This window comes from Chaetodon trifascialis, chromosome 13 (genome assembly GCF_039877785.1).
Source record: "Chaetodon trifascialis isolate fChaTrf1 chromosome 13, fChaTrf1.hap1, whole genome shotgun sequence".
NCBI classification, from domain to species: domain Eukaryota; kingdom Metazoa; phylum Chordata; class Actinopteri; order Chaetodontiformes; family Chaetodontidae; genus Chaetodon; species Chaetodon trifascialis.
Genome location: NC_092068.1, coordinates 2,308,208 through 2,334,301, shown reverse-complemented (window position 1 = coordinate 2,334,301; position 26,094 = coordinate 2,308,208). Strand labels below are relative to the sequence as shown.

General features: G+C 41.4%; 1 protein-coding gene across 1 annotated transcript; it reads left to right on the top strand.

The window, feature by feature from the left end:
- Nucleotides 1-2,113: 2,113 nt before the first annotated feature.
- On the top strand, nt 2,114-25,799 carry ctu2 (cytosolic thiouridylase subunit 2 homolog (S. pombe)). Its single transcript, XM_070977495.1, has 16 exons — nt 2,114-2,519; nt 5,818-5,892; nt 6,920-6,998; nt 7,209-7,268; nt 11,131-11,191; nt 11,330-11,439; nt 12,173-12,414; nt 12,816-12,951; nt 13,135-13,263; nt 13,699-13,790; nt 14,018-14,115; nt 14,939-15,037; nt 15,322-15,430; nt 17,218-17,284; nt 23,022-23,080; nt 23,538-25,799. Exons 1-16 carry the CDS (start codon nt 2,464-2,466, stop codon nt 23,596-23,598), a joined length of 1,533 nt encoding a protein of 510 aa, XP_070833596.1. The 5' UTR covers nt 2,114-2,463; the 3' UTR covers nt 23,599-25,799.
- Nucleotides 25,800-26,094: the final 295 nt, after the last annotated feature.

Genomic DNA, 26,094 nt, shown 5'->3' with positions numbered 1-26,094 from the left:
ACATCACGCATCAATTTACATCAAATGGTCGCTTTTCTCTTGAAGTGCTATTCCAGTAATGTCATGTTGCACTTCCATAAAGTTGGTGGAAATGCAAAACCCAGACTCAAAAAGAGTGGTGAAAATCATTTTAGCATGACCCAAGATAACCTGGCTTTTAGTCCAAGTATGGGTCAAGATCCAAAAACACTGCCTCTGACATTTCCCATAACGTATGCAACTTGATAACATCTTTCAATAGAGCTTCCCTGCCTGGTAAATCCTCACATCTTTGTGAGGATTTACCAGGCATCCTCTAAGATCTTATCTTGTAGTACAGGCTCATATAATAACTCTGTTGTTTCCAAGTGGAGCAAGATAATCTTGATGACATCACTATGATATCACCAGAGTTATTTTACAGAGTTTGGAACTCTCCAGCCAGATCATAGAAGATTACTTTATTACATTACTCTATTCTATTAATTGTTTTCAATGGATGTAGATAGGCCAAGTGACGCATCTACATTGCATGTAGATACATTATCTTGCTGCCTTCTTAAACTGAGCTAGATTTCTCAAAGGTTCAAACTAAAATGATACTAAAAACTTGACTATTAAGCTTGTCTTAATCAAACATTTCTGACCAATCCAAATATACACATGATCCAAAGATCCAGAGGACTCATACATGAAAATGAGTATAAAATCTGGCAGGCCTGCAGTGTCAGTTTTCACCATCAAAATTCTGGCTATATCCTGGCCTGTGTGGTGAACAAGGATGTGAGACCAAGACCTCATATAACATTTGAGTAAATGAGTGAGGACTGTAGATTTTGTCCACCATTTGTCCATGCTAAACATCATGGGTAATATGGAAAGGAAGAATGATTACAGTAGCTAATAATGAATGCATACATGAGCATGTGGGCATTGTATTCAGATAGATACACCATCAATCCTTTTAATGATAGAAAGTCAGTAAGACAGAAGTTTAGATTCAGCATAGATTGAAGGAAAAATCCAGTGGGCCAGGATGATGGCTTATGAATGAAAGAAGAGTGGGAGTAATGACAAAAAAGCAGATGCTGATGTTATCTAGTCTCAAATTTGGTCAGTCAAGATCACACAGTACAATACATAAAACTGGAAGACATGATACAGAAAGCAGTGATTTTTGTGATGAAGAGGAGACTTTAAAACAGTCTTTAAACTCTTGTATATAACATACATATGGATATAGTTTATTTATATTTTTTATTGTGTATCCTTTTTTATTGTCTTTTTGATCTTTCTATGTCTCTTTTATTCTTTGCTGGCTGTAACAATTTGATTTCCCTGGTGTGGGATTAATACAGTTTTTATTTTTTCTAGAGAGATTAATTTAAATCATAAATTAAGAAAATTTTGCTGAGGTTGAGGGGATAAGTAGTATCTCATTTCATTTCAGGTAATTTTACAGGATATGACCAGTCTTGGGCTGCACGGTGGAGCAGCAGGTAGTGCGCGTGCTTTACAGCAAGAAGGTCACCGGTTCGATTCCCAGGTCGGGCCTTTCTGTGTTTGCACAGTTTGCATGTTCTTCCCGTGCATGCGTGGGTTCTCTCCGGGCACTCCGGTTTCCTCCCACAGACCAAAAACATGCTCATTAGGTTGATTGGTGACTCTAAAATTACCCCTAGGTGTGAGTGAGCGTGAATGGCTGTTTGTGTATATATGTTGCCCTGCGAGCGGTCTAGGGTGTAGCCCGCCTCCCGCCCATTGACAGCTGAGATAGACGCTCCCGGCGACCCCGAAAGGGGTATGTGGCATAGAAAATGGATGGATGGATGACCAGTCTTATGTAATAATGTCTATTCTTCTTGGTTTTATCATTTTATTTTGTATTTCTTATTGTAATATTGGAGGCTTTCATTCCACACTCCATACCATTTGGTGGTGGTAATGCACCTTTGTCAAGTGCCATAAAACATTACGAAGATAATAATTATTCTTAATTACTTAACTGCAACAGGAATAACAGAGACAATGTAGTTTTTCCTGCCAGTCGACCAGTCCACCCTCCTGTCCAGTAGGTGGCGGTAATGATCTTATAAACTGGTTTGCTAACCGTCATTAAAACTTAATGAAGTAGAAAACGTCATCAACGAGAGCCATGAGTGCGAGTTCGACCAGTGGTCGGAGTAGACATGAGACAGGGGAGCGCGAAGTTAACTAAGTAATTATTTAACAATATAATAGCGTAACGTCCAGCAGTCTGTGATGTTTAAAGAGGCTGTAACATTGTGTGTCAAGTCTCGAATCTCAGCGCTTCTTCAAATTAGTGATCGGGACCTTTTCGAAGAGTCTCTGTATTCGAGATTTCAGTGTTCTATAAGTTCAAAGTTTGCAGTAAGTCCTCTCAGTGTCATTTTTCAGACCTGTTTTGTGGCAAACTAAGACTCAGCTGTAGACCACTGTGTTCACTTTTTAGCCATCTTTTCAATGTGCCAGGTGGACGAAGACTACCATGATGTGCTGCAGCACATTGACGTGCCCAGGTAGGTCATTACGTCAGCGTTTTGTACCCACGTCACACTTTTTCAGTATAAAGGACTTCACATACACTGAACAAAAATATAAACGCAACACTTTTGTTCTTGCTCCCATTTTCCATGAGCTGAACTCAGAGATCTAAAACACTTTCTATATACGCAAAAGATCCATTTCTCTCAAATATTGTTCACAAATCTGTCTAAATCTGTGTTAGTGAGCACTTTGCTGAGATAATCCATCCCACCTCACAGGTGTGGCATATCAAGGTACTGATTAGACAGCATGATTATTGCACAGGTGTGCCTTAGGCTGGCCACAATAAAAGGCCACTCTGAATGTTTAGTTTTGCTTTATGGGGGGGGGGGGGGGGGGGGTCAGAAAAGCAGTCAGTATCTGGTGTGACCACCATTTGCCTCACGCAGTGCAACATATCTCCTTTGCACAGAGTTGATCAGGTTGTTGATTGTGGAATGTTGGTCCACTCCTCTTCAATGGCTGTGCGAAGTTGCTGGATATTGGCAGGAAGTGGAACATGCTGTCGTATACGCCGATCCAGAGCATCCCAAACATGTTCAGTGGGTGACATGTCCAGTGAGTATGCTGGCCATGCAAAGTAGAGATCGACCGATATGGATTTTTCAAGGCCGATACCGATTATTAATAATTTAGAACCGATATTTGTTTACAGCAAAAATTAAAATTTTGGTGTCAAGATTTAGAGTAACACACCCGGGATTAGAATGAATACAGTATACTGTTTGTTTGTTTGTTTTGTGTACACAGAAAAAAAGACTTTAACTTTTTGTAAAATAACAAAACACAAAATCTTAATTGAAATGTCTTTAAGTTTAATTATTTTTAAAACAAAAAGTGCAGGGGCCTTCCAGCAGCATTTCTTAAAACTCATTATAGCCCTCCCTGAATTTTTGAAACATCAACAATATAAACTGAACTGAACTGTTCTGAAATTTGGGTCTGAGTTAGTACTCCCAATTCAGTAGCAGGAGACATGCCAGCGCCACAGTTTTCAAATCTTCGAGCTTTGAAAAGCGTTTCATTACACACGTGAGTTGTAGATGCGACGGTAAATTTATTGATTGAAAATAAAACACACTGAGAATAATCTCTTCGACGTGTGCTCTTTGCCTGACTCATATCCCTGGACTTTACGAGTGACAGGCAAAAAGAAGATCATTTAACACCAGTAGTTACGTTGCTGCATCATAGTGTAGTGAGAGCACGAGCGCTGAGGGAGAGGCGACCGTAAACAAAGACACGTTAGCGTGCAGTACTGTTCAACTTATAAGCTAGAATCACCTCCGGTGTTGTTTATTGATAAACCAGGAGCCACCCCACGGGCTGAGACACGTTAGGAGATTTATTATTCCCCCAAAGTAACGGTAACCGAAAGGACCTATATTATTGTTGTGCGTCTGGCCACAGCTATAAAGTGGTTGTGGCAGATATAACGTAGCGGTGGGTCATCATGAAATACACCTTGTTGAAGCTGTGAACAGTTTCATCTCCGGAGCCAAACAGCGGAATTCAGCATGTTTTCCTCCCTTATACTTGCTATAGTCTACCTACCGGTATGTCGTTAGGTCTTTTTTTTTTTTTTTTTCTTTTATTGTTAAGTAAGGAGCTTCAGGTCATGTTCACTGGGTTACGTCTTTTTTTTTTTTTGGTGCGTGACACTATTTATCTTGTAAGTAGGTCGGCGAAATGTCAACTCTGGCCTTGCATGTTATCACTGAAATTAATCATAAGGTTGTGGTATTTTAAAACTTCATCATAGAGGGTTTTTATTGCAACTTCGACTGACTCTGTCGCCTTATTTCTGCTGGATCACTGGAGCAGTTGTCTGCTTCTCCTTGTCTGTGGCACTGCATGTAGAGGCTTCATTGTCGATTGGCTGTCACTTACTCACTTGTGCCATGTAGCCAATCAGTGAGGGCTGTGGTCGGGACATTGTTACACAGCCAAGAGCGGTGACTTCAGGCGGAGAGACGGCTGCATCAGAGCCAAAGGAGCGCGTTTTAAAATACTTTAATCAATTTTATCGGTCATTGGTGGAAAAACAGCCGATGCCGATTATCGAAAAATTGCTGAATATCGGCCGATATAATGGGCCAGGCCAAGAATTGGTCGATCCCTAATGCAAAGAACTGGGATGTTTTCAGCTTCCAGGAATATTGTACAGATCCTTGCAACATGGGGCCTTGCATTATCATGCTGCAACATGAGGTGATGGTCGTGGTTGAAATGCACAACAATGGGCCTCAGGATCTCGTCACGGTATCTCTGTGCATTCAAAATGCAATCAATAAAATGCACCTGTGTTCATTGTCCATAACATACGCCTGCCCATACCATAACCCCACCACCACCATGGGCCACTGGATCCACAACGTTGACATCAGCAAACCGCTCACCCGTACAATGCCACACACACTGTCTGCCATCTGCCCTGAACAGTGAAAACTGGGATTCATCCGTGAAAAGAACACCCCCCAACGTGCCAGATGCCATCGAATGTGAGCATTTGCCCAGCTACGACGACGAACTGCAGTCAGGTCGAGATGCAGATGAGGACAACAAGCATGCAGATGAGCTTCTCTGAGATGGTTTCTGACAGTTTGTGCAGAAATTCTTTGGTTATGCAAACCGATTGTTGCAGCAGCTGTCCAGGTGGCTGGTCTCAGATGATCTTGGAGGTGAACATGCTGGGTGTGGAGGTCCTGGGCTGGCGTGGTTACACGTGGTCTGCGGTCGTGAGGCCAGTTGGATGTACTGCCAAATTGTCTGAAATGCCTTTGGAGACGGCTTATGGTAGAGAAAGGAACATTCAATTCACGGGCAACAGCTCTGATGGACATTCTGCAGTCAGCATGCCAACTGCACGCTCCCTCAAAACTTGTGACATCTGTGGCATTGTGCTGTGTGATAAAACTGCACATTTCAGAGTGGCCTTTTATTGTGGCCAGCCTAAGGCACACCTGTGCAATAATCATTCTGTCTAATCAGCATCTTGATATGCCACACCTGTGAGGTGGAATGGATTATCTCGGCAAAGGAGAAGTGCTCACTAACACAGATTTAGACAGATTTGTGAACAATATTTGAGAGAAATGGATCTTTTGTGTATATAGAAAATGTTCTAGGCTTTGAGTTCATGAAGCTCATGAAAAATGGGAGCAAAAACAAAAGCGTTGCGTTTATATTTTTGTTCAGTGTAGATGTGTCATATAATTTGAATGTGTTGCAGATGGGTTTTTAAGCTGTGTTTCCTCTTACATTTATTAGTGTTTCCAAGAAATGTGTCAAATGCAAAGAGGCGACTGCAGCTGTGGTCATCAGGGCTGGAGATCCATATTGCAGGTAAGACATGCTCAACTCAGCACTGCTTAACTATTGTCTACTGTGCAACTGTTAATGTTATACCACAGATCGAGAATTTGTTTATGCTCATGGAACACAGTGAAGTTTGTAGGCTCTGAGGTAACCAGTAGCAAGCAGACCAAAATACTGAGCATCAAGCTCTATGTAGATAGTTTTTAGTGACTATAGTTCATTCAGATTGAGAAAATCCCAGTTTGAATTAAGGTAGTCTTATTAAAGCTTCATTTTCATTATCTGAGGGACAAATTTGTAAAGAAAGAGAGAGAGTTATAGTTATAGAGAGTAGTTATATGCATCATGTAGGCTATCAGTGTCTTTCTTTTTAACTCTGATACTGTTGTCATTCAGTAATTATTGCCAGTGAGCTACTGCTAATTAAACTCCACTATTCTTACAGATGTTTCACGTTAAATGCCTACTGGTATAGAGAGGAAGTATTTCCACTGAGCTACTGGAAGGTTTTCAGTATAATCTCTGCAGAAAGTGTTGAGTCACTGATGGTAGCCTAAAGGTGATCAAAACATGTAAATAACTGGAAATACATATGAAATGAAAACAGTATTTCTGTAACAGAGGAGAAACTCAACAGCAGACTGGCAAGTATGACAACAGCACATTGAACATGAGCAGACCAAGAAACACACAAGCTTCTTACTGAAATATCATCAAATACAGTTAGAAAAGAGAGAATAATGGCCTGTCTTTAATAAGCCTGTTACTCTGCAGTTGAGGTATACGAAGGCCACTGTTTGAGAATTTACAGTCTGAATAAAGCTTCTATCAACTAGTCTATATATTGAATCTGCCTCCTGTCTGATGTAGTAATGAAGTGTTATATATAGATAGGAAAGGACTGTGGAACGGTGTGTGGATGCATCATTTTCAATGTCTTGTTGGAATGTAACGTGAAAATTTCTCTAGCTGTGTTGTCAAAGCTGCAGGTGAAGCTAGGAGATGTTCAGTTTGAGTGTTTGGTTTGTTCACATTGTTTCCTTGTATCTGTCAGGGGCTGTTTCAAGGAATACTTCGTTCATAAGTTCAGAGCCATGCTGGGCAAAAATAGGGTCATTTTCCCTGGAGAGAAGGTAAGTTGTGTGCTATCTTTGTACTTTTAAATGCTTAATTCTCTGAATAATGACTGTACTATCCTGATAAAACATTATCAAATTCATTTTACTGCTGTTGACTTTCTGAATTTGTTACACACACACACACAATAATTTGCATGAACTTAAAAGATGTGATGCATATCTTTGCAACAGCTCCATATCTGTGAGTGTCTTGTCTGGTTGTAGGTGCTGCTTGCTGTATCTGGAGGGCCTTCTTCCTGCTCAATGCTCAGTCAAGTCCAAGAGGTTTACCTGTTTGTCTTTCAGTCCATCTGTCTGATGCTGTATAAAACCTAATTAAAAAGGGAATGTGATTAATGGCAAATCCTAGTTTCTATTGAAAACAGTACTAATACAATGTATTTCAGGTTTTTCCTCATCAATGATTTTTGTAAGTATGTGATTTTCCTGAATTTGATGTGGCAACACATTTCAGCACACCATTAATGCTCAAAGGCACATACAGGTTTTGGAGCAACATGCTGCCTTCAAAGTGATGTCTGTGTAGGGATGTCTGCTTACACAGCAAGACAATGCCAAGCCTGGCTTCAGAGTAAAAGACTGACCTGCCTGCCGTCCAGACCGGTCTCACATTGAAAATGTGTGGTGCATTATGAAACACAAAATACCCCAACAGAGACCCTGGACTGCTGAGCAACTGAAGGCAAATGAAGAATTACACTTTCAAAACAATTAGTGTCCTCAGTTCCCCAGTGGTTACTGATTTGTCCTAAGTTGTTTGAAATGTGTTGCTCCATCAAATTCAGAATAAGCATATATTTACAAAAATCAATGAAGTTGATGAGGTCAAATGTGAAATATATTGTATCTGTATTGTTTTCCATAGAGTATAGCTCTAAAAGCATTTGAAGATCATTGCATTCTGTTTTTATTTACGTGTCACTCAGCGTCCCAGCTTTTTTGGAATCGCGCTTGGGACTGCTTCTGTTTACAGAGTGGAAGAACATAGAAACCACAATAATTCATGTGTCATGACATGTTTGGATCGGATGCTGCAGACTCTCACTGAATGAAAGCTGTCTGTGCCAATGCTTACGTATGTAAGATCTGCTGACTGAGAACAAGCCGCTAGTATTGTTCAAATTAAGATTACAGATATAAAGCTGTTATTAGCTTTGCTCTGTTTGGTATAGTCAGTCAATCTGTCTATCTGTCACTTTGTGTGTCAAACACTTGCCCCAAATCATGTCTCTCTCAGGCTGCCAAAACAGATTCAGATTCAGAGTTCCTTTATTGATCCCAGAGGGGAAATTGTTTTTTGTAGCAGTGCTCCATACAAAATAGAATTCTAGATTAGAATAAAATTAGAAAGAAAGAACAAGAAGGAATATATATTTATATATATACTAAGGATATATGTAAAAAAGAAATATACAACACAAAAAAATAAAATGTACAGCAATAAAACACATACTGAGCATTTGGATGTGCAAAAATTGAAGTAGGATGTGCAAAATTGAAATGGAAAATATATATTAGAATTACAATATATACTGAATATTGAATGTGCAAAATTGAATTAGATGTGCAGAAACTGAAATAGGAAAATATACATCAAAACAGACAGTGACAGTGAAAGTCCAAGGGCCATTCAGAGGGAGGAGTTGTATAAGTTGATGGCCACAGGCAAGAATGATTTCCTGTAGCGTTCAGTCCTTAGTTTTGGTGGTATGAGTCTTTCACTGAATGTACTCCTGTGTCTGGCCAGCACATCATGAAGTGGGTGTGAGACGTTGTCCATGATAGTCCATAGCTTATTCAGCATCCTCCTCTCTGACACCACCATCAGAGGGTCACACTCCATCCCCATAATGTCACTGGCCTTGCGGATCAGTTTGTTGAGTCTGTTGGCGTCTGCCATCCTCAGCCTGCTGCCCCAGCACGCAACAGCATAGAGAATTGCACTTGCCACCACAGACTCATAAAAAATCCTGAGCTTAGTCCGGCAGATGTTGAAGAACCTCAGTCGCCTCAGGAAATAGAGACAACTCTGGCCCTTCCTATAGAGAGCATCAGTGTTCTTTACCCAGTCCAGTTTATTGTCAATGTGTACCCCCAGATACTTGTAATCCTCCACAATGTCCACACCGACCCCCTGGATGGAAACAGAGGTCACAGGTGCCTTGGTTCTCCTCAGGTCCACTACCAGTTCCTTAGTCTTTGCCACATTTAGGTGCAGATGGTTCTGCTTGCACCATGTGACAAAGTTGTCCACAGCAGCCCTGTACTCATCCTCATCGCCCTTACTGATACATCCAACTATCACAGAGTCATCAGAAAACTGGCAGGTCTCTGTGCAATAGTTGAAGTCCGTGGTGTAGAAAGTGAAGAGGAAGAGAGAGAGAACAGTCCCCTATGGAGCCCCAGTGTTGCTGACCACTCTGTCTGACACACAGTGTTGCAGGCGCACATACTGTGGTCTGCCAGTCAGGTAGTCCATAATCCAGGACACTAGGGGGGCGTCCACCTGTATCGCTGTCAGCTTGTCACCCAGTAGAGCTGGACGAATGGTGTTGAATGCACTGGAGAAGTCAGAAAACAAAACCCTCACAGTGCTCGTCGGCTTGTTCAGGTGGTTGTAGACACTGTTAGTCCTCTGGTTGGTGAGTGAAGTTAGTCTGACAGTCTGAGGAGGTGTGAAGAGGGCTCACACAGGAAGATGGGGGGGGGAGTGGATGATGATGGTCGTCCAGAAAAGACAGCAGAGGAGTCAGAGGGGGGATGAGCCAGGCCTGAAGTGTCAAATCTGTTAAAAAAAAAATTCAGTTAATTTGCCTTGTCAACGTTGCCTTCAACTCCTCTGCTGCTTGTCCCAAAGCCAGTGATGGTCCTCATATCACTCCAGACCTCTCTCAAATTGTTCTGCTGGAGTTTCCACTCCAGCTTCCTCCTGTATTTCTCCTTAGCCTCCTTGATTCTCACCTTCAGTTCCTTCAGTATCATTCTCACCTCCTCCCTGTTACCAGCTCTGAAAGCCCTCTTCTTCTGATTGAGGATGTAGGGAGGGGGGAGCAGCTGTATGCATCCTTGACATTAGCATACAGCAAGTCCAGAGTTCTCTCCTCTCTTGTAGGACAGCTCACATACTGCGTGATATTGGACAGTGTTGTTGCCATGGTGACGTGGTTGAAGTCACCCGAGATAGTGATGAATGCACTCGGGTGTTGAGTTTGCAGACGGGCCACGGCGGAGTGAATGACGTCACATGCTGCCGTCGGGTTGGCGGGGGGGGTTGTAAACAGCAACGATGATGGCATGTGAAATGTTACCATTATACACACAGGATGTCTCTATCACTGAGGTTTGTCCTTACTCTCTCATAAGTCAAATACAGATTGATGATGATCAGCTGACACATATGGCTGAAATCCTCACTCTTCCATATCTATTTGCCCATGTGGTATATCGCATAATTTGATTGGTCAAGAACATTTATGTGGTATTCTGAGGAGCAGGATGTCAAAATGTAACAACTGGTTTTCCATGAAATCTGCTTTTTAGTCCTCAGAGGATGAATCCTCATCACTTTAATGTGCCTCTTCCTTTTTTAATCCCTGTAAATCTTTAGTCCCCCGTAGATTCATGAATATTGACATTTTTAGAAATGAGAAATAAACAAAGGAAAATAACTAATGAGTCTAAAAAAAAGAGAGCTCATGCAGGCTTCCAGTGAACATGCTGTTGGTGCTACTTGACTTATTTTGCTGTTGGTTTCCTGTGTTTGCTGTTTAGTTTTCAGATAACTGGTCAATTAATGTCATGACCACTGTGAACCACTGTTTTTCAGTGCAGCCACAATGAGGTATGAGAGAGAGAAAACTCTAAAGCTGCAAATGTAAAACATCAGGTTTATGCCAGCAGCACAGTATCATTCAACACCGAGTGTGAGCACTGGAGCACTAGAGCCAGTGGATATGTATGAAGATAAATGGATGATTTTCACTAGAAACAACATTAGATGGTGTAATAGATGATCAAAGGCTATTTAAATTCCACCATATACTCCTATCAAGACTTTGTATAAACAGTAATAACAATACAACCTTGTTTTTATTGTAATGTTAATGCAACATTTTCTTCCACCCAGGGTTTGAGTCAGAATGCTCACAAGAAGTTGAGATTCTTACCTGGCATTGTCTACATTGATGGTAAATGAAATGAGCTGTATCACACTTTAAAGGAATGTAATCATTTTCATGTATGCCAGGAAGAGTTTTGTTTCTGAAATGTCTGACATGATTCCTGCCCAAACATTTCACTCTGGTTTTGTTTGTCTTTGTTCCCAGAGGGTGCTGCTGTAGGTCAGTCTGTGGAGGAGAGACAGAGGACGCTGGCTGAGCTGCAGGCTGTGTTCAAAGCAACTGCTTTCCCCTTCCACACCGTGCCTCTGGAGCAGGTCAGTGTGGGTGCAGGAGGGTTCTGCTGAACCTCAGCCGTCTGTTACACCACGACATGACATTTATGGGGCTTTTCCTGTCTTGTCTTTGAATTTCAGAGCATGACTCATTGACTTTGTGTTCAGATTTTGCTGAATGCTTTCCCTCAAAACCCTGCCCTCACACTCAAATAGCACCTGCATGAGTGTAGATTTTATCTGCTTCTGCTCAAACTATGTTCTTGCATCTAGATGTATTATTGCTTGCACTTCCTGTTTCTACACTCCAGCTTCAGCCCTTCTTCTCTTTTTGCGCACTTGTTCAGGGTTCACTTTACTTCTTAGGGCAGATCTTTTTACTTCCAAGAGTTAAAGCAGGAACAGGTCATTCCATCGGTCAATACTACACCTGGCTTGGAGTGTGAGGGGAGGGGCTGAAGCTGGAGAACAGGAAGTCTGTACAAGCAGCAGTATATCTGAGTGCAAGCATACAGTAGAAACAGAGTTAGTCTGAATGCATGCAGGGCCTGTCTGAGTGTGAGGGTATTCAGGGAAAACTTTCTAAAATCTGAAAATGAAAACAGTCACGGTCTCAAACTGAAAGACCATGCTCTTGAATAAAGACAGTTAAAAAGCTCCACATTCAGTTAGTACATGCTGAGTCTGAAGCACCCTTCAACACAAACTTTCTTAACAAATTTTGTCACAAGGAATCAAATATGTTATTGAATGTGTCCCCCCAACCTCCTCTCAGGTTCTACATCTTCCCAGTTCAGTTGTGATGATGGTCCCATCACCTTCAGAGAGACCAGCCAGCGCCTACAAAGCAGCTGTGGATGAGTTCATCCAGGGCGACAGCAGGAGCTGTTTAAAGCCACAGGAACACGAGGAAGCATCACTACTTGATGTTCCCGAGTCACACACACAGCTACTGCAGCAGCTGATTGGCTCTGCTAAGACACCGACGGCCAGAGAAGACCTGTTGAACACATTAAGGTCAGACAGAGAGGCACAAGCTCTCAGTCCTATTGCTTCTATAGTACCTGAGTCCCTTCTGTCTTGATGGTGCCCCTGTATTTAGTTTCAAGTTCAACCAGAGATACTGATCTGGGATAATGCAATACTGACTCCTCAATTATTTTGGCCTGTCTGATGAAACAAGTGAAGATGAAACACTGACTCATTCATTTTGTGCTTAGTTTATTTCAGGCAGCCATAGTGGTACTTTTCCAAGTGGTGTGTTTTTCCCATGGAAATTTTACTTACATATGGTCAATACCAAGTGCTCAGTATAAATTTACTGTTCACCTTACCAGTGAGGATTATGAATCGAGTACAGTCTGTATTTTTTGAGTGACTTCTCAAACCACCCTGACCCCAGTGTGTTCTCCTCAAAGGCAGCATCTGCTGGTGCACACGGCGCGTACTGAAGGCTACAGTAAACTGATGCTGGGAGACAACTGCACCAGGCTGGCTGTTAAACTGCTCACTAGTATATCACTGGGCAGAGGAGCACAGCTGGCTCAGGACACGGTGCGTATGTGTAGAGGGGAAGGAAGGAAGAAGAAAAACCACATTTACCCAAGAAAGCCACATTGTTCTGTTTCCCTCTCCTTTTTCTTTATTTCGTATCAGATATCAGATGTGTGATGGAACTGTTTCACTATGAAGCAAATTTGACTTCAACAAATAATGTTAATATATTTGTGTGAACAGGGTTTCTCAGACTCCAGGTATGGTGACATAACAATAGTGAGGCCAATGAGGGATTACTCCACCAAAGAAATAGCTGACTACAATCATCTGTTCAACGTGCCCTGTGTTCTACCAAAAGTGGACACGAAGGTAAGATCAACCAAGAGCAGTCGATCTGACAGTAACATAATGCTGCAAACTGCAGAGAAAGCACACAGTGATGATGAAGTGCAATGAAACAGATCTTTATTTCAAGTAGAACAGATTGTCATGCAAAGCAACATCTTTCTACTGCTTTATGAGTGTGTCACGTTTGGCCTTGTCAGACATGGCTTCCGCAGCATTGCTAGCTTCTTCAATCTTTACAGTGATGGCTTTGTGTCATTCCGACATAGTTATCTGTTATGTTACATCAGAAACAACAGGATTTTTACAGAGAAAGCTCCATGCTTGCATCATACGTGGCAGGCAGAGAGAGAGAGAGAGAGTCCCCCATAAACAAATAAACTGAGCTTCCTTTAGCTTGTCAACACATGCACAACCACAGACTGTTGTGTTCAGGGTGTGTTTATGTCTGTCCCATAGATAACAGACAAGGCCAGCGTTCAGCGTCTGACAGAGAGCTTTGTCACTAAACTGCAGGCAGACTTTCCCTCCACTGTCAGCACCATCTACAGGTCAGTATGAAATTACAAACATCGTGAAGATAAGCATGTACTCTACAGGAAGCATATGAGGAGTCTGTTACATTATCGCTGGATAATGACTGGTGGCATTTCAGAAACACTACAGCCTGCTTTTCTAATGACTAGTAAGATACAATCAATCTAGCCTTTTCTATACACTCAAAACAGCTTTGTAAGCCTGCCATAAAGTTATTAAAGATCTGCTGTGTGTCCTGTAGGACCAGCGAGAAGCTGCAGACAGCATGCAAGAGCTCCTCCACAGCTGACCACTGTGACAGATGTCTGCTCTGCATGTGTGCCTTGGATAAAACTGTTGGTGAGTGTTGCATGGAACAGGTAGCTCATGGACAGCAGCAGCATACATACATGCAGTGCCTTTTGAACAAGGAGCTGAGTTGAATTGGCTTTATTTCCATTACAACAAACATTATTAGGAGCCTCACTTGGTGAGATCATAGTGCAGGACAGATAGGGCACCATTCACCACAGCAATTTTAGAACAGTTATATAAATAGAATATTAAAGTGCACAAAATACCATTAATACAAAAGATAAGCTTTAAACAACATGGACCTGTGAGTGTCAGAGCTTCAGATAGTGTAATTCTTTTGAAGCACTTGAACAGAGTTGTCTAGTCGTGCTTTTCCATGGGCCTCTGTCGACCTCAGCCGCACCATGACACCAAACCTCATGACACGCGTTTCCACGACAGTGTCAATAGCTGCACACATTTGTTTCTGCACTGATCAGACCACCAAACCAAACTACTTCTTTTTTTTTAGCTTCCACAAATAATATTATCTCTGATGAGCCAAGTTTGAGATTTTGTAAACAATTGAAGGCTAGCAGAGATTCTGCTGTCCTGAAGTCTGTGATTGTGTCTTGGGGTTTTCCAGTGTGAAGCTGCACTACAAGTACATGTATGCACTGTAAATATTTGATCAACTTGTGTTAACTTTTCAAATATTTTTTCAGTGTTATGTGAGTAACCTGACTAACATGCCTTTTTTCATTTGGATTACCTCAAAGCAGATACAGCAGATACATTCCCTTTCCAGTGAACAGTGAACTTCTAGCTGGCTGGAACAGATATTTTTTACTCCTTTATTTCTTCTGCCTTTGTCTCTGTCTTCTTTCAGAGAATGCATCAGCCTTCCAGGCCACATTGATCTCAGAGCAACTTTCACAGAATAAATTCCCACGAGCGACCAGTACTGAGATTCCAAGACAAAACCAAGGCACAGTAAACTCTCAGTCAATGAACACACCTCCATTCATGCCTTCTATATTTATTGTAGCCCTTGTCTGTCTATGGTCTATCCAATAACTTTGATGAGTTTATTAATTTAGAGTCCTTTTACCAACAGGATATGGATAAAATTTAGCAATATGAGCAAATGTGGCAGGTCATATGATGTGCCTCACCTTTTTTCGGGAGTGTGCACCAGACAGCACACTACAAGTCTGCAAGTGAGTTTCTACACTCAGATTTTAGGTATTAAAATTTCTGTTTCCATTAAAGTTTCAGTGGAGCCAGAATCAAGTGCTCCCACTGGGCAGTGCTGTTCCTCTGGAAGAGGAGAGGACTGTGGGAAAGCAGGTACTGCAGGAGGCTGCTGTTCTTCTGGCAAGTAAGTATTCAGCAATTTATTTCTCTTAATTTGGACAGGGATCAATCAAGATCTTGACTACCTTTTGAATGTGTGTCAGATAACTGCTACAAGTCTCTTTATTTATACAATTTTCCCTTTTAGGTCCATTAGTGGAGAAAGGTAACTGTGTGATAAGGTGTTGTTCTTCACTGATTATCAGAACCAATGTTACATATTTATCGATAAAGCCCATGCCAGAAAAATGCCGTGTTATACCTCATGGCCTCTGGCCACCTCTTAGCTCTCTCCATTGATGGGATGATGCTTCAGAACCCTTGTACAGAACTGATTTCGATCAAGACTGACTGTCTACAGCCATGCTAGCTGCTCTGTGAGCATGCTGTTCATGCCATCACTTACAATTCTAACATGCTGATTTAGAATGTTCACAATCTAAGATTAACTCGTGAGCATGCTGACATTTGTTAATTAGCAGTAAACACAAAGTACAGCTGAGGCTGATGTTAATGTTGTTAGTTTTGCAGGTTCATAACTGTAGAAAGGTGAATTCACCAGGGATTCATTCAGGAAGCCTGCTGCAGAAATTAAGCATAAATATGGGTCAGATGCAAGTTTATTGAGCAAGCTTCCTCTGGGGCAACGGTCTGAATTCCATGCTGCCACTCAGGAACCTGAAATCTTCTCACAAGGGGCACTGATGCGTGGGATAGCCAGTTAGCTTTTGACCATTTTGGCCAGATGTGGGAACTGCTTCCATTGCATGCCCACCGCTGCAGAGGGTTGCTCATTGTGGGATGTGAGTCATCTGGAGATATTTGTGTACTTCCTCTGTGCAGGTGTTGGCATTTCACTTTTTTGCTGGTGTAGTGAGGCCCAGACAGTTATTCATAATCACTCTCGGATGATTACTTACATTAAGACAATTACTTTTTGTAGTGCAGGTTTTCAGAATTTTTTTGTTTGCATAAGCACATGATGTGTTATCTATTAAATATGCACAAATTTGCATAAATGTCCAGAACACAAATCTGAAGATGGTATGGTATGAAAGAATTGACTAGTGCATGAAAGAAGAACTGTTTTCACTGCAATGTAAAATATGTAGGGAATTATATAATTATATGTATTTTGTTAACATCTATTTAAGTAGTGAATATACCTCCTAACTGATATACCTGTAGCTGCATGCTGGCCATCTTGCAGTAACTGAATAAGGTGGCTTTTGGTAGAGGGAGGAAATGGAGGCCTTTAAACCTGCCTACTCCCCTTGGCTGTGAGACTGACATCACTAGGGGTCTTATCAGAGTAAGTGGCAGACTGTGTTGAGCTGAGAACCTGAATAATCCCAAAGTCCACCCGATCATCGACACCTCTCATCCAACCACAGAAGTGCTCATTCAGGATTGCATCACCCTGGCTTAGAATTGAATTGAACCGAATTCTCAGATCAGGACACAAATTTCAAGGGTGTCCCGAAAGATTGTGTCTAGAGGTGTCTAGACGAGCAACATCATCATCCTTGCTCTGTAGAAGATAGACTTTCACTTTAACCAGCCAGAACTTCCACTCTTTGTTGGATTATGAGAAACTGGTTCAGTCTGTCAAATCCACCTCTGGGCTCTCAATCAGTCCCTGAGGAAGTCCTCTGCAAGATTCCTCTGAAATTGAAGATAATCAATCTTAAATTAAAAGCTATCAGCCAGCAACCCTGCTTAAATTACTCAACTCTGTTACGTCAGAACCATAAACTGACACCTTCTGCATTTTTGGCCATTGCTGAGTTTTCTTTGATTGTTTTATTGCAGGGCACCAGAGACAATTGATCTGAAGAGCCTGTTGTGTTACAGCTGTCAGTTGACCATCAAAGACATGGTGAGTGAAAACCCCTGCACAGGAACTGAGTGAACTGAATGGCTGTCAAGATATGCTGTGTTTACAGTTACGGTCACAGTTACAGACAACTTTATTAATCCCACCAGGGGCAATTGTTATGAACAGCTTGCAACAATACAAAATACAAGTGCACACAAGGAAAGGTAAAAGGGACAAAAAAAAACAAAACAAAAAAAAAAACGTTCAAATAGAATACCAAGGAATACAGTGGAATCAACAATGGGAGGGTCAGTAATCAATAAAATCAAGTCAAATATTCCTTATGTAAGAATAACAGAGTAAAGGAATAAGAGAAGACCTTATAAAGAATTTAAAAGACGAATGGCAGAAGGGATAAAAGACTTCAAAAAGCAGTTGGTCCTACAGACTGGTGAAACATAGCGATGCCCAGAGAAAATTCACTGGCCAGCACATGACCAGGAGATGAGAGGATAAGTTCTGCCTTCCTCAAAGTCTGTTGGTCACAAAAACTTGCCAGATCCCTCAGTTTCACTCCAGTTATCTTGGAGCAAGTTTTTATGATGTTGTGCAAGCTGTTTTTATCTCGCAGTGTAAGGTTGGGGAACCAACAGATTAAAATCACTTATTAGTCTACTCAGTAAAAGATGCGGCTGCATCAGGTTGAAAGCCGAGGAAAAGTCTGCAAATAGAAGCCGAGCGTGGGCTTGATGCTTTTCCAGATGTCTGTAGAGACAGTTAAGGATAAAAAGCTTGGCGTCATCCACACCTTTCCCTGCTTGGTAAGCAAACTGAAGTGGGTCGATTCCCCCCTGTATGTGCGAGGTAATAATGTTTTTAACAACTTTCTCAAAGACCTTCATGCACAAAGATGTGAGGGCTACTGGTCTAAAATCATTGAGTTGTTTGGGGGAGGAGTTTTTGGGAACAGGAATTATTATTGAAGATTTTCATAAATCAGGGACTAGACTGCAGTTGAGTGACATCTGAAAGATGTGGTGGAGCACACTGCTGAGCTGGTCAGCACAATACTTTAATGTGTGCCCACAGATTCCATCTGGGCCAGAGGCCTTTCTTATGTTGACCTTCTTCAGGAGGTTGCTCACACACTCCTCAGTGATGACCATATTACAGTCCGTGTCTGAGGAGATCTCCTGTTTAAGCGCAGAGAGATTGTCTGAAAGGTCATGGTTTTCAAACCGTGAGTAAAAGGCGTTAAAAGCATTTGGCAGATCATCATTTCTACCCATTATCCTAATTGGTTTCCTGGTTTCCTCCGGGATATTAGTGATTGAGGACATGGATTTAATGCCTCTCCAGGCCGCCCGCAGGTCACCACTGCTATACTTCTGTTCTACCTTGTCCTTATAAGCTCTTTTGGCTCTCCGAATTTCGTTCTTTACCTCTTTGTTAATGTCTTTCTTTTCTAGGTTGTTTCCTGTACAAAAGATTCTTTTCTTTTTATTTATGATATTTTTTAAGTCTTTAGTGACCCATGGTTTATTGTTGGGGTACACAGTGATGTTCTTCTGGGGGATATTGATGTCGACACAGAAGTATAAGTAGGAGGAGACAGTCTGTGTCAGTTCATTCAGATCGGAACATGAATCATAAAACACATCCCACGCTGTACAATCAAAACAAGCTTTTAAGTTATCAATGCTGTCCTCCGACCAGCATTTCACTGTCTTTATCGTCTGCTCCTGTCGTTTACAGACTGACCTGTAGGTCGGTAGAAGTAGGACACAGCTATGGTAGGAGGCTCCAAAGGGAGGCATGCGGATGGACCTGTAGGCATTGGCTACTGAGCCATAGCACAGATCAATGGTGGAGTTCCTCATAGTTGTTGCACATGTCACATACTGTTTGTAGGTTTTCAGTGTTTTATCAATTCGACAGTGATTAAAAAAAATTAAAAAATGTAAACAAGGGAAAAGAACAGCTGAGGGAACTCCCTCGGCAGGTAGAAGGGACGAAGCGAAATACATAAAAGTTCAATATCAGAGGTACATATTCTCTCCCGCACCACGACAGTCTTACGGTATCTTTCATTTATGTAAAAGCATACTCCACCTCCCTTGGATTTGTTCGTTATGAGAGGAGAGCGGTCCAGACGGATAGGGGAGCAGAAGCCGGTTATATGGAGATCCTCATTCCTGTCTCGTTCTCCCGACCACGTCTCAGTGAAAGCGAGGAGACACGTCTCCCTGAACTCACGGCTGCATCTGGCGTAGATCTCTATCTTGTCGATTTCATTCCGGATAGACTGAACGTTGGAGAGAAGGACTGTGGGCAGAGGTGGAAGCCGGCGTCTGTCACTCAGCCCGAATCTCCTCAGTCTGCGCTGAACGCCGCCTCTCCTTCCTCTTTTCCTCCAGCGTTTTCTCGAAAGTGATCCACTCTCCGTGGCATTCAAAGTCCTCCATGGCAAACAAGGGGTATGTGGGAAGTCAGCTCCTGTTGCTGGAGGATGGAGAGCCAGTAGTGACTCCCGGCTGTATATGAACTTTACAGCTGTCGCGTCTCCACCATCTTGATTGCCGCTGGTGAACTGACAGATCAGAGACCAGAGAGTGGCTGACCCCCAGGTAGACTCCCTTCATGATTAAAAAAGATTCCACGTGTACTCCAAAGCATTAAATATTAGGAGAGTTGAGATAGGGGAGCATCGAACAGGTAGAACAGACAGAAAACAAACAAAACACTGCTGCAAGCTGCTCTCAGGTCGCACAGGTCGCACAGGTGAGCGAGCGCCCCGGAACTATTTCATCATTTCATTTCAACTATTTCATCCAAAATCTTCTCCTGGCCTGTCCTTCTTTAATGTTTCCCAGCATGTGACAGCCGTGGCTGGATGTTTCCAGTCAGTGCGTCCCATTCAATATTAGGTTAGGACAGACCAGGAGCGGTGGGCTGCCAGTCAGTGACAAAGGGACCAGTTCCTCTTTGTCACCATTGGTCATGTTTGTCATGTTTTTAGTGGGGCTGTTTTTATGGAGGATACCCCAGGTGAGCACGGGGAGAACATACAAACTCCACACAGAAAGGCCCCTTATTTTTCCTCGAGCAGCATGGGGGAGGACACACTCAGCGGCCACAGCGGGATTCGAACCGGGGACCTTCTGGCTGTGAGGTGACAGTGTTACCACCGAGCCACCGTGCCATCCAACCATGCCATGGAACTTGATTTTGATTATTCTATTAATGTTTAATGTTCTATTAAAAGGAGCATTACATATGCTCCTTTTAACAAAAAAAAAAATACAGGTAAAAGCTAGATCTGGTCCGTGGTTCACTGGTGACCTATCTGACCTCTTTAATTCAAGAAACAGAGCTTGGGCTCAAGCTAGATGTGCAAAAAACTCTGCACTAAGTCTGATTATTACCTGCATTCTTTTACCAGCTCATTCCATGATCCAGATACATTTTGGAAAGTTGTTCAGTCACTTTCTAAATGGAACAGCTCATTTCCAACTAATATTGGCTGAGGGCACAATCAACAGATCTTAAAGAAATTTGCACGGCTTTTAATAATCATTTTGTTGCCTCTGGTCATCAGTTTTAGTAATCTGAAGCATTGAACCCCAGGCTAAATCAACAGATCTTAAAGAAATTTGCACGGCTTTTAATAATCATTTTGTTGCCTCTGGTCATCAGTTTTAGTAATCTGAAGCATTGAACCCCAGGCTAAATTGCAGGGTACCATTTCTTCAGGCTTCAGTGCATCTGCCTTTAGTCTGAGGGATGTTACTGATGTGCTTATTACAAATGATACAAGGAAATCAACTGGTGCTGATAATTTGGATGCTTGTTTCTGAAACTCTTAGTGCCACTGATTGCTGAATGCAAAAGTCACCTCTCTCTAATCTGTCTGCTCTGGAATAATCCCAACTGCCTGGAAAATGGCTCATGTCCTTCCTTTGCCCAATGTTCAAATTGTGTTGTTTGGCTAAAATCTTGGAAACCTTGGTGAATGCTCAACTCAAATCATATCTCTCCTCATTTCCTTTACTCACTCCCGATCAGTCCGGTCTTAGACCTAAGCACAGTACCATTTCTGCAACATCATTGATCTTAATGACATTGCACTTTCCCTGGATAGCAAAATGTCCCGAGCTGCTCTGTTTATAGGCTTGTCAAAAGCTTTTGATACTATTGATCATTCACTGCTCCTAAGCAAACGCTCCGACATTGGTTTTGATTCTGGCACTTGCCTTTGGTTTGACAACTATCTTTCAAACAGATCAGTGTGTAAAAATGGGTGATGTTTACTCAGACAGTTTCACTTTACCGAAGGAGTTCCACAAGGTTCATTATTAGGCCCAGTCTTGTTCTCAATTTAGTTGAGTTGTGTAATCATTATTTTTATCTTTATCTATCTATTTATGATAAAGTTACTGCCTTCACATTGAAATCACTGGGTGTGGTTTACACTCAGCCTTGAGATTTATAACTGGTGACCTTTTCAGCACCCATCATTGTATCCCTTACCAAAAGTCGACTGGCCTTCTTTGGCTAGAAGGCGAGACCAGCATTGGTGTTTATTCATCTATAAAGCTTTAATGAAGCTTTTAACTCTGAACTCAGATAATTCAAAATACCTTTATTAGTCCCGCAAGGGGAAATTCCAAAATCTTGGTACTCGCTCACAGAATCGGCTAGTGATGCACACTCCATTGATTAGATCTGAATTTTGGAAAATGTCTTTTTCTTACAGTGCATCTTATACATGGAATGACCCTTCAAAATACCTTACACTACGTCTATTCAAAGGTCTTATTTCAGACCTAGTTTTAATTGATTGTAAATGTTTAAAACTCGATGTTTTAAATATTGTATTTATGTCTTTTATTTATTTCTTCCATTTTATCCCTATATTTTTATTATTTGCTTGATAGCATGTTATTATTCTGTATATAACTGTTTTATTGCCTGCTGTTGTTTTGATTTTGAATCTTGATTGTAAATGAGAATACGTCCTTGATGATCTTTCGAGGTGAAATACAGGCTGAATGAATGAATAGAATATCTCAGGAATGCCTCGCTGGAATTTAATTTATTAAATTTAGCACAAATATCCACTTGGACTCAAGGCTGAACTGATTAGATTTAGTTGGTCAAAGATCAAAGGTCACTGTGACAAATGTGAATCACATTTTTGCCATAACTCAAGAATTCATTGGCTATTTATGACAACAGTTCGTATAAATGTCTCAGGATAAAATGATGACGCAATGACATTTTATATCCAAACAGTGAAACATCAACTTCACTGTGATCTTCTGTGCTGCCGGATTGAAAATGTCCGTGAAGAATCCACGTTGGAATTTGTGGGTTCTTTGCAGCAACATCCATATCTGAAGAGTTGTAGTCCACCATAAGCTGATTGGTTGTGCTCATATTGAGTGTCAGGTGATTGTCGTTGGTCGATTGTTGCACCATCTCTGTCAGTCCTCTGTACTCCTCTGGAAAAATATAAAAATAAATATATAAAAAGTAATAAGTGAAGACAGCATGTCTCTCACTGGAAATGATTCACTGGAAACACACATGTCAATTTAGTGAGAGCTTCCATTTTGCCCCCCCCCCCCCCCCCAAAAAAAAAACAAAAAACACTTGATACCTTTTTATTAAATTCCTCACTACATGTATTATATGAGTCTGGCCAGACATGGATGTAAACTGCAACTTGACTGGTTGATGGAGGCAAACAGTCACCAGGTAGTAATTCTAACCTCTAAACTCTGTTTCCTTCTAGTCATCTGTGGAACGTCTCCCGCAGTACATCCTGTCAGAGGCTCAGAGGAGACAAAGGAGGTGAGCAAAATATTTGGTTCATTTCAAACATCACTTTTCATTGTGGACTCCAAGAACAACAGTTCCTGTACATCTACTTTATGTAACTGCTGATCAGTTGTAAAGCATAAAATAATGCTGTTCTTGTTTAATGCACGTCTTACACCTTTTAATTTTTTTCCCCTTGATGCCAAAATGAAGTAGCTATAATCTGGCAGCTTGTGGTGTGTTTTGGAAAATATAATTGAGCTGAAATACACCATGACAGCCCTTTAATCATTAGAAAAGTCATCTGTTGATGATGAAAGTCATTTCAAAAACCACACCTGTTACATTTACAATGTCTGCTCACCAGAGAATCATTTTTTATTTAATCATAAAGCTGCTTATACCATATATACACAAAACATGAGAGCAGAAACTCACCATGACAATGGCAAGTGCCATATTTTGACCTAAGCTGTGTTTTGCTCTGTAGGTCTCAGATGAGAGAGGAGATCAGTGAGTTCCTGTTGGATGATGGCAATGAAGGTGACTGAGGAGGCAAAGTTCATCTGCAGCAGCCCACTCTGGAAAGACTCACTTGCCGGGAGTGGAGGACTTTGAAATATAAATGCTTAACAAATACATTGACGTGTATAAAATTTTTACAAAAGCAGCCACACACTATCTATATCAGACTTCCCTGTGCAGGGTCACAGGGGCTAGAGTCTGTGCCAGCATCCAATGAGTGAAAGGTGGAATACAAGATGCACAGGTTACCATGACATCACAGGGCAGGATGGGCGTTTTGGTCAGAAACAAGCCAGCATGAAAATAAGGCAGGGAGCTGCGCTGGGGTGGCTGCGTTGCACCAGTGAGACAAGAAATATATATCCAGGAAATTGTGGTTCTGTATTGAGACTGTTAGAACACAGCTTCCATAACTTAAAGTATAAAGGGTGCCAGTCCAACGTGTTTTGAGACACTGGATGTATTGAACGGTAGATGAGTTATCCAACTCTGACCACGAGTTCAGTCTATCTGAAGCTACGTTTAGTTTCTTAATGGAGTTGCATGGTGAATAGTCTTCGTGGGGTGTCATGTGACCTGCAGTATGACTGTGGTCACTCAATCAGGAAACATAGCTGAGCACTGCTGCATGGAAACCTTCAGGACATTTAGAGCTCACGTTACTCTCAGTGCTTTACTGAAACATGGCGTTCCTGCATAAGCCGAATTGTGCTACATCCAGATGTGCTTCAACATTCCGTCCATTCTAAACCACTTATCCTGTTCACAGCAGGGATGAGATGTTTCAGGGTCACTTCATGCTTGAGTCTATCACAGCAATTCTTGGGTGACAAGGTGACAAACTCTTTATGCCTCCATGTTGGTGAGAGGTGTGGTCAGAGTCATTCTGGCTTCAAGTCATCCACCTGTCCTGTTCTCAGGAATGAGATACTCTGGAAAGTCTGGAAGAAATTTCTTCAGTTTTGGCACAGATGTTCACTTTGACTCAAGGATGAACTTATTAGTTTTTGGTAGTTATAGGTCAAAGGTCAAGGTCTCTGTTACCTTAGCTGTGAACCTCATGATGCACATGTTAATTAAAACCTTTCTGAACAACATACTAATGTTAGTACCTTAATTAACATGTAAACCCATAAAAAAAATAAAATGAGACATTTAAGTTACTTCATGCTTATTGTATGACTGACCTTTTAGTTAATGTTTATTACTGTATTAACTAATGTTAATAGCATCTATAGAAACTATTAAATGTGTAAATAAATACCTTAGTTACCATGAGCACCTTCAGTAAATGGTAAATGAATTATTACATTGGTTAAGTGTTAATTAAATGTTAATTAATGCTTATTACTGCGTGAACAAATGTTATTTAATATAACTTTACACTCCACTCTGGAATATCAGACATAATATTTATACAAAATAATAGAATCCGACTGGCATTAAACTCACCTCGGCGTGCTGCCCTGAAAGAACAGATAACGATGCTGATTCATTCATTCACTTTCCACTCTGGAGGTTGCTTGTAAGTTCTTATCTCGTATCCAGTGACCTTATTTCACTCAAAATCCCATAACCAGGTCGTTGATAAGCGAAAGGTTTATAAACTACTGATTACACACGCAATAAATGAGTGGATAAGGACCAGTGAATACCAGCAGAAGTGGTGAATGATGGTAACGTGTGTTCATTAGTGGAAACACCAAGTGGATCAGTGAAGCTCAAAGCACCGTTCAGCAGAGTTTTGGAAGTACAAGCACATACTTGAAACCATTTGATTTTGTTTCTGTGCTGAATGGAAGCATTGCTGTTGTCCTGGCAGGGCCTGTTTGGTGACTTGGAGGTCAAAGTGAGCAGCGAGATCAGCTTCAATCAAGGATGGAAAATTGTTCAATCTCCTCTCCATGCAGCAAATACTATAACTGTAAATACTCACTAATGCAGATGTGTATTAATTTGCTGAAACTAATCCCCAGCAGACACACTATGCTGTAAATGTAGGTATAGCTCCTTTGGACATTCTCCCATACTGCATTACTGATTTTTTGTTAGTTGGTTTTTAAATGTTGTATTCACAGTTGAAATTAACTCATTGAGTTAATATCAAAACTGGACACAGTGTTCACATCCCAGCGTGTTTAATACTGAGAGACTGTTTAATAAAACTGAAATGTGTGCTGGATTTCTCTTCCTCTGATATGTACATTATCATTAAACCATGCTGTCCAAGAAATAACACTGCTGCAGTTGAAATGTCTGCTTGTGTTGTCAGCTGGAGGCACACCATGGCATGGCGCTTCAAGTTTGACAAAAAGACGATTAAGACCTACACACACATGTTCTTTCTAAAAAAAAAAACTTTAGACTACAAAAATAATTGCACTCAGTTTTCACTCACCAGAAGTGTATGGCGCAAAGCCTGGAAGCAGAGTCAATACTGCAAACCGAGCCACATAAAAGTGAGTTATGCAGCAAAGCTCAGCTCACCTCACAATGCTGGGTTGTGTCAGGTTTCTCTTACT

Bases quoted from the DNA above. Each gene is read 5' to 3' on its own strand.
- ctu2 (XM_070977495.1), top strand. From the start codon at position 2,464: ATGTGCCAGGTGGACGAAGACTACCATGATGTGCTGCAGCACATTGAC. The intron at 7,269-11,130 runs GTTTACCTGTTT...TCTTCCACCCAG, and splicing joins TGCTCAGTCAAGTCCAAGAG to GGTTTGAGTCAGAATGCTCA. The intron at 23,081-23,537 runs GTGAGCAAAATA...TTTGCTCTGTAG, and splicing joins GCTCAGAGGAGACAAAGGAG to GTCTCAGATGAGAGAGGAGA.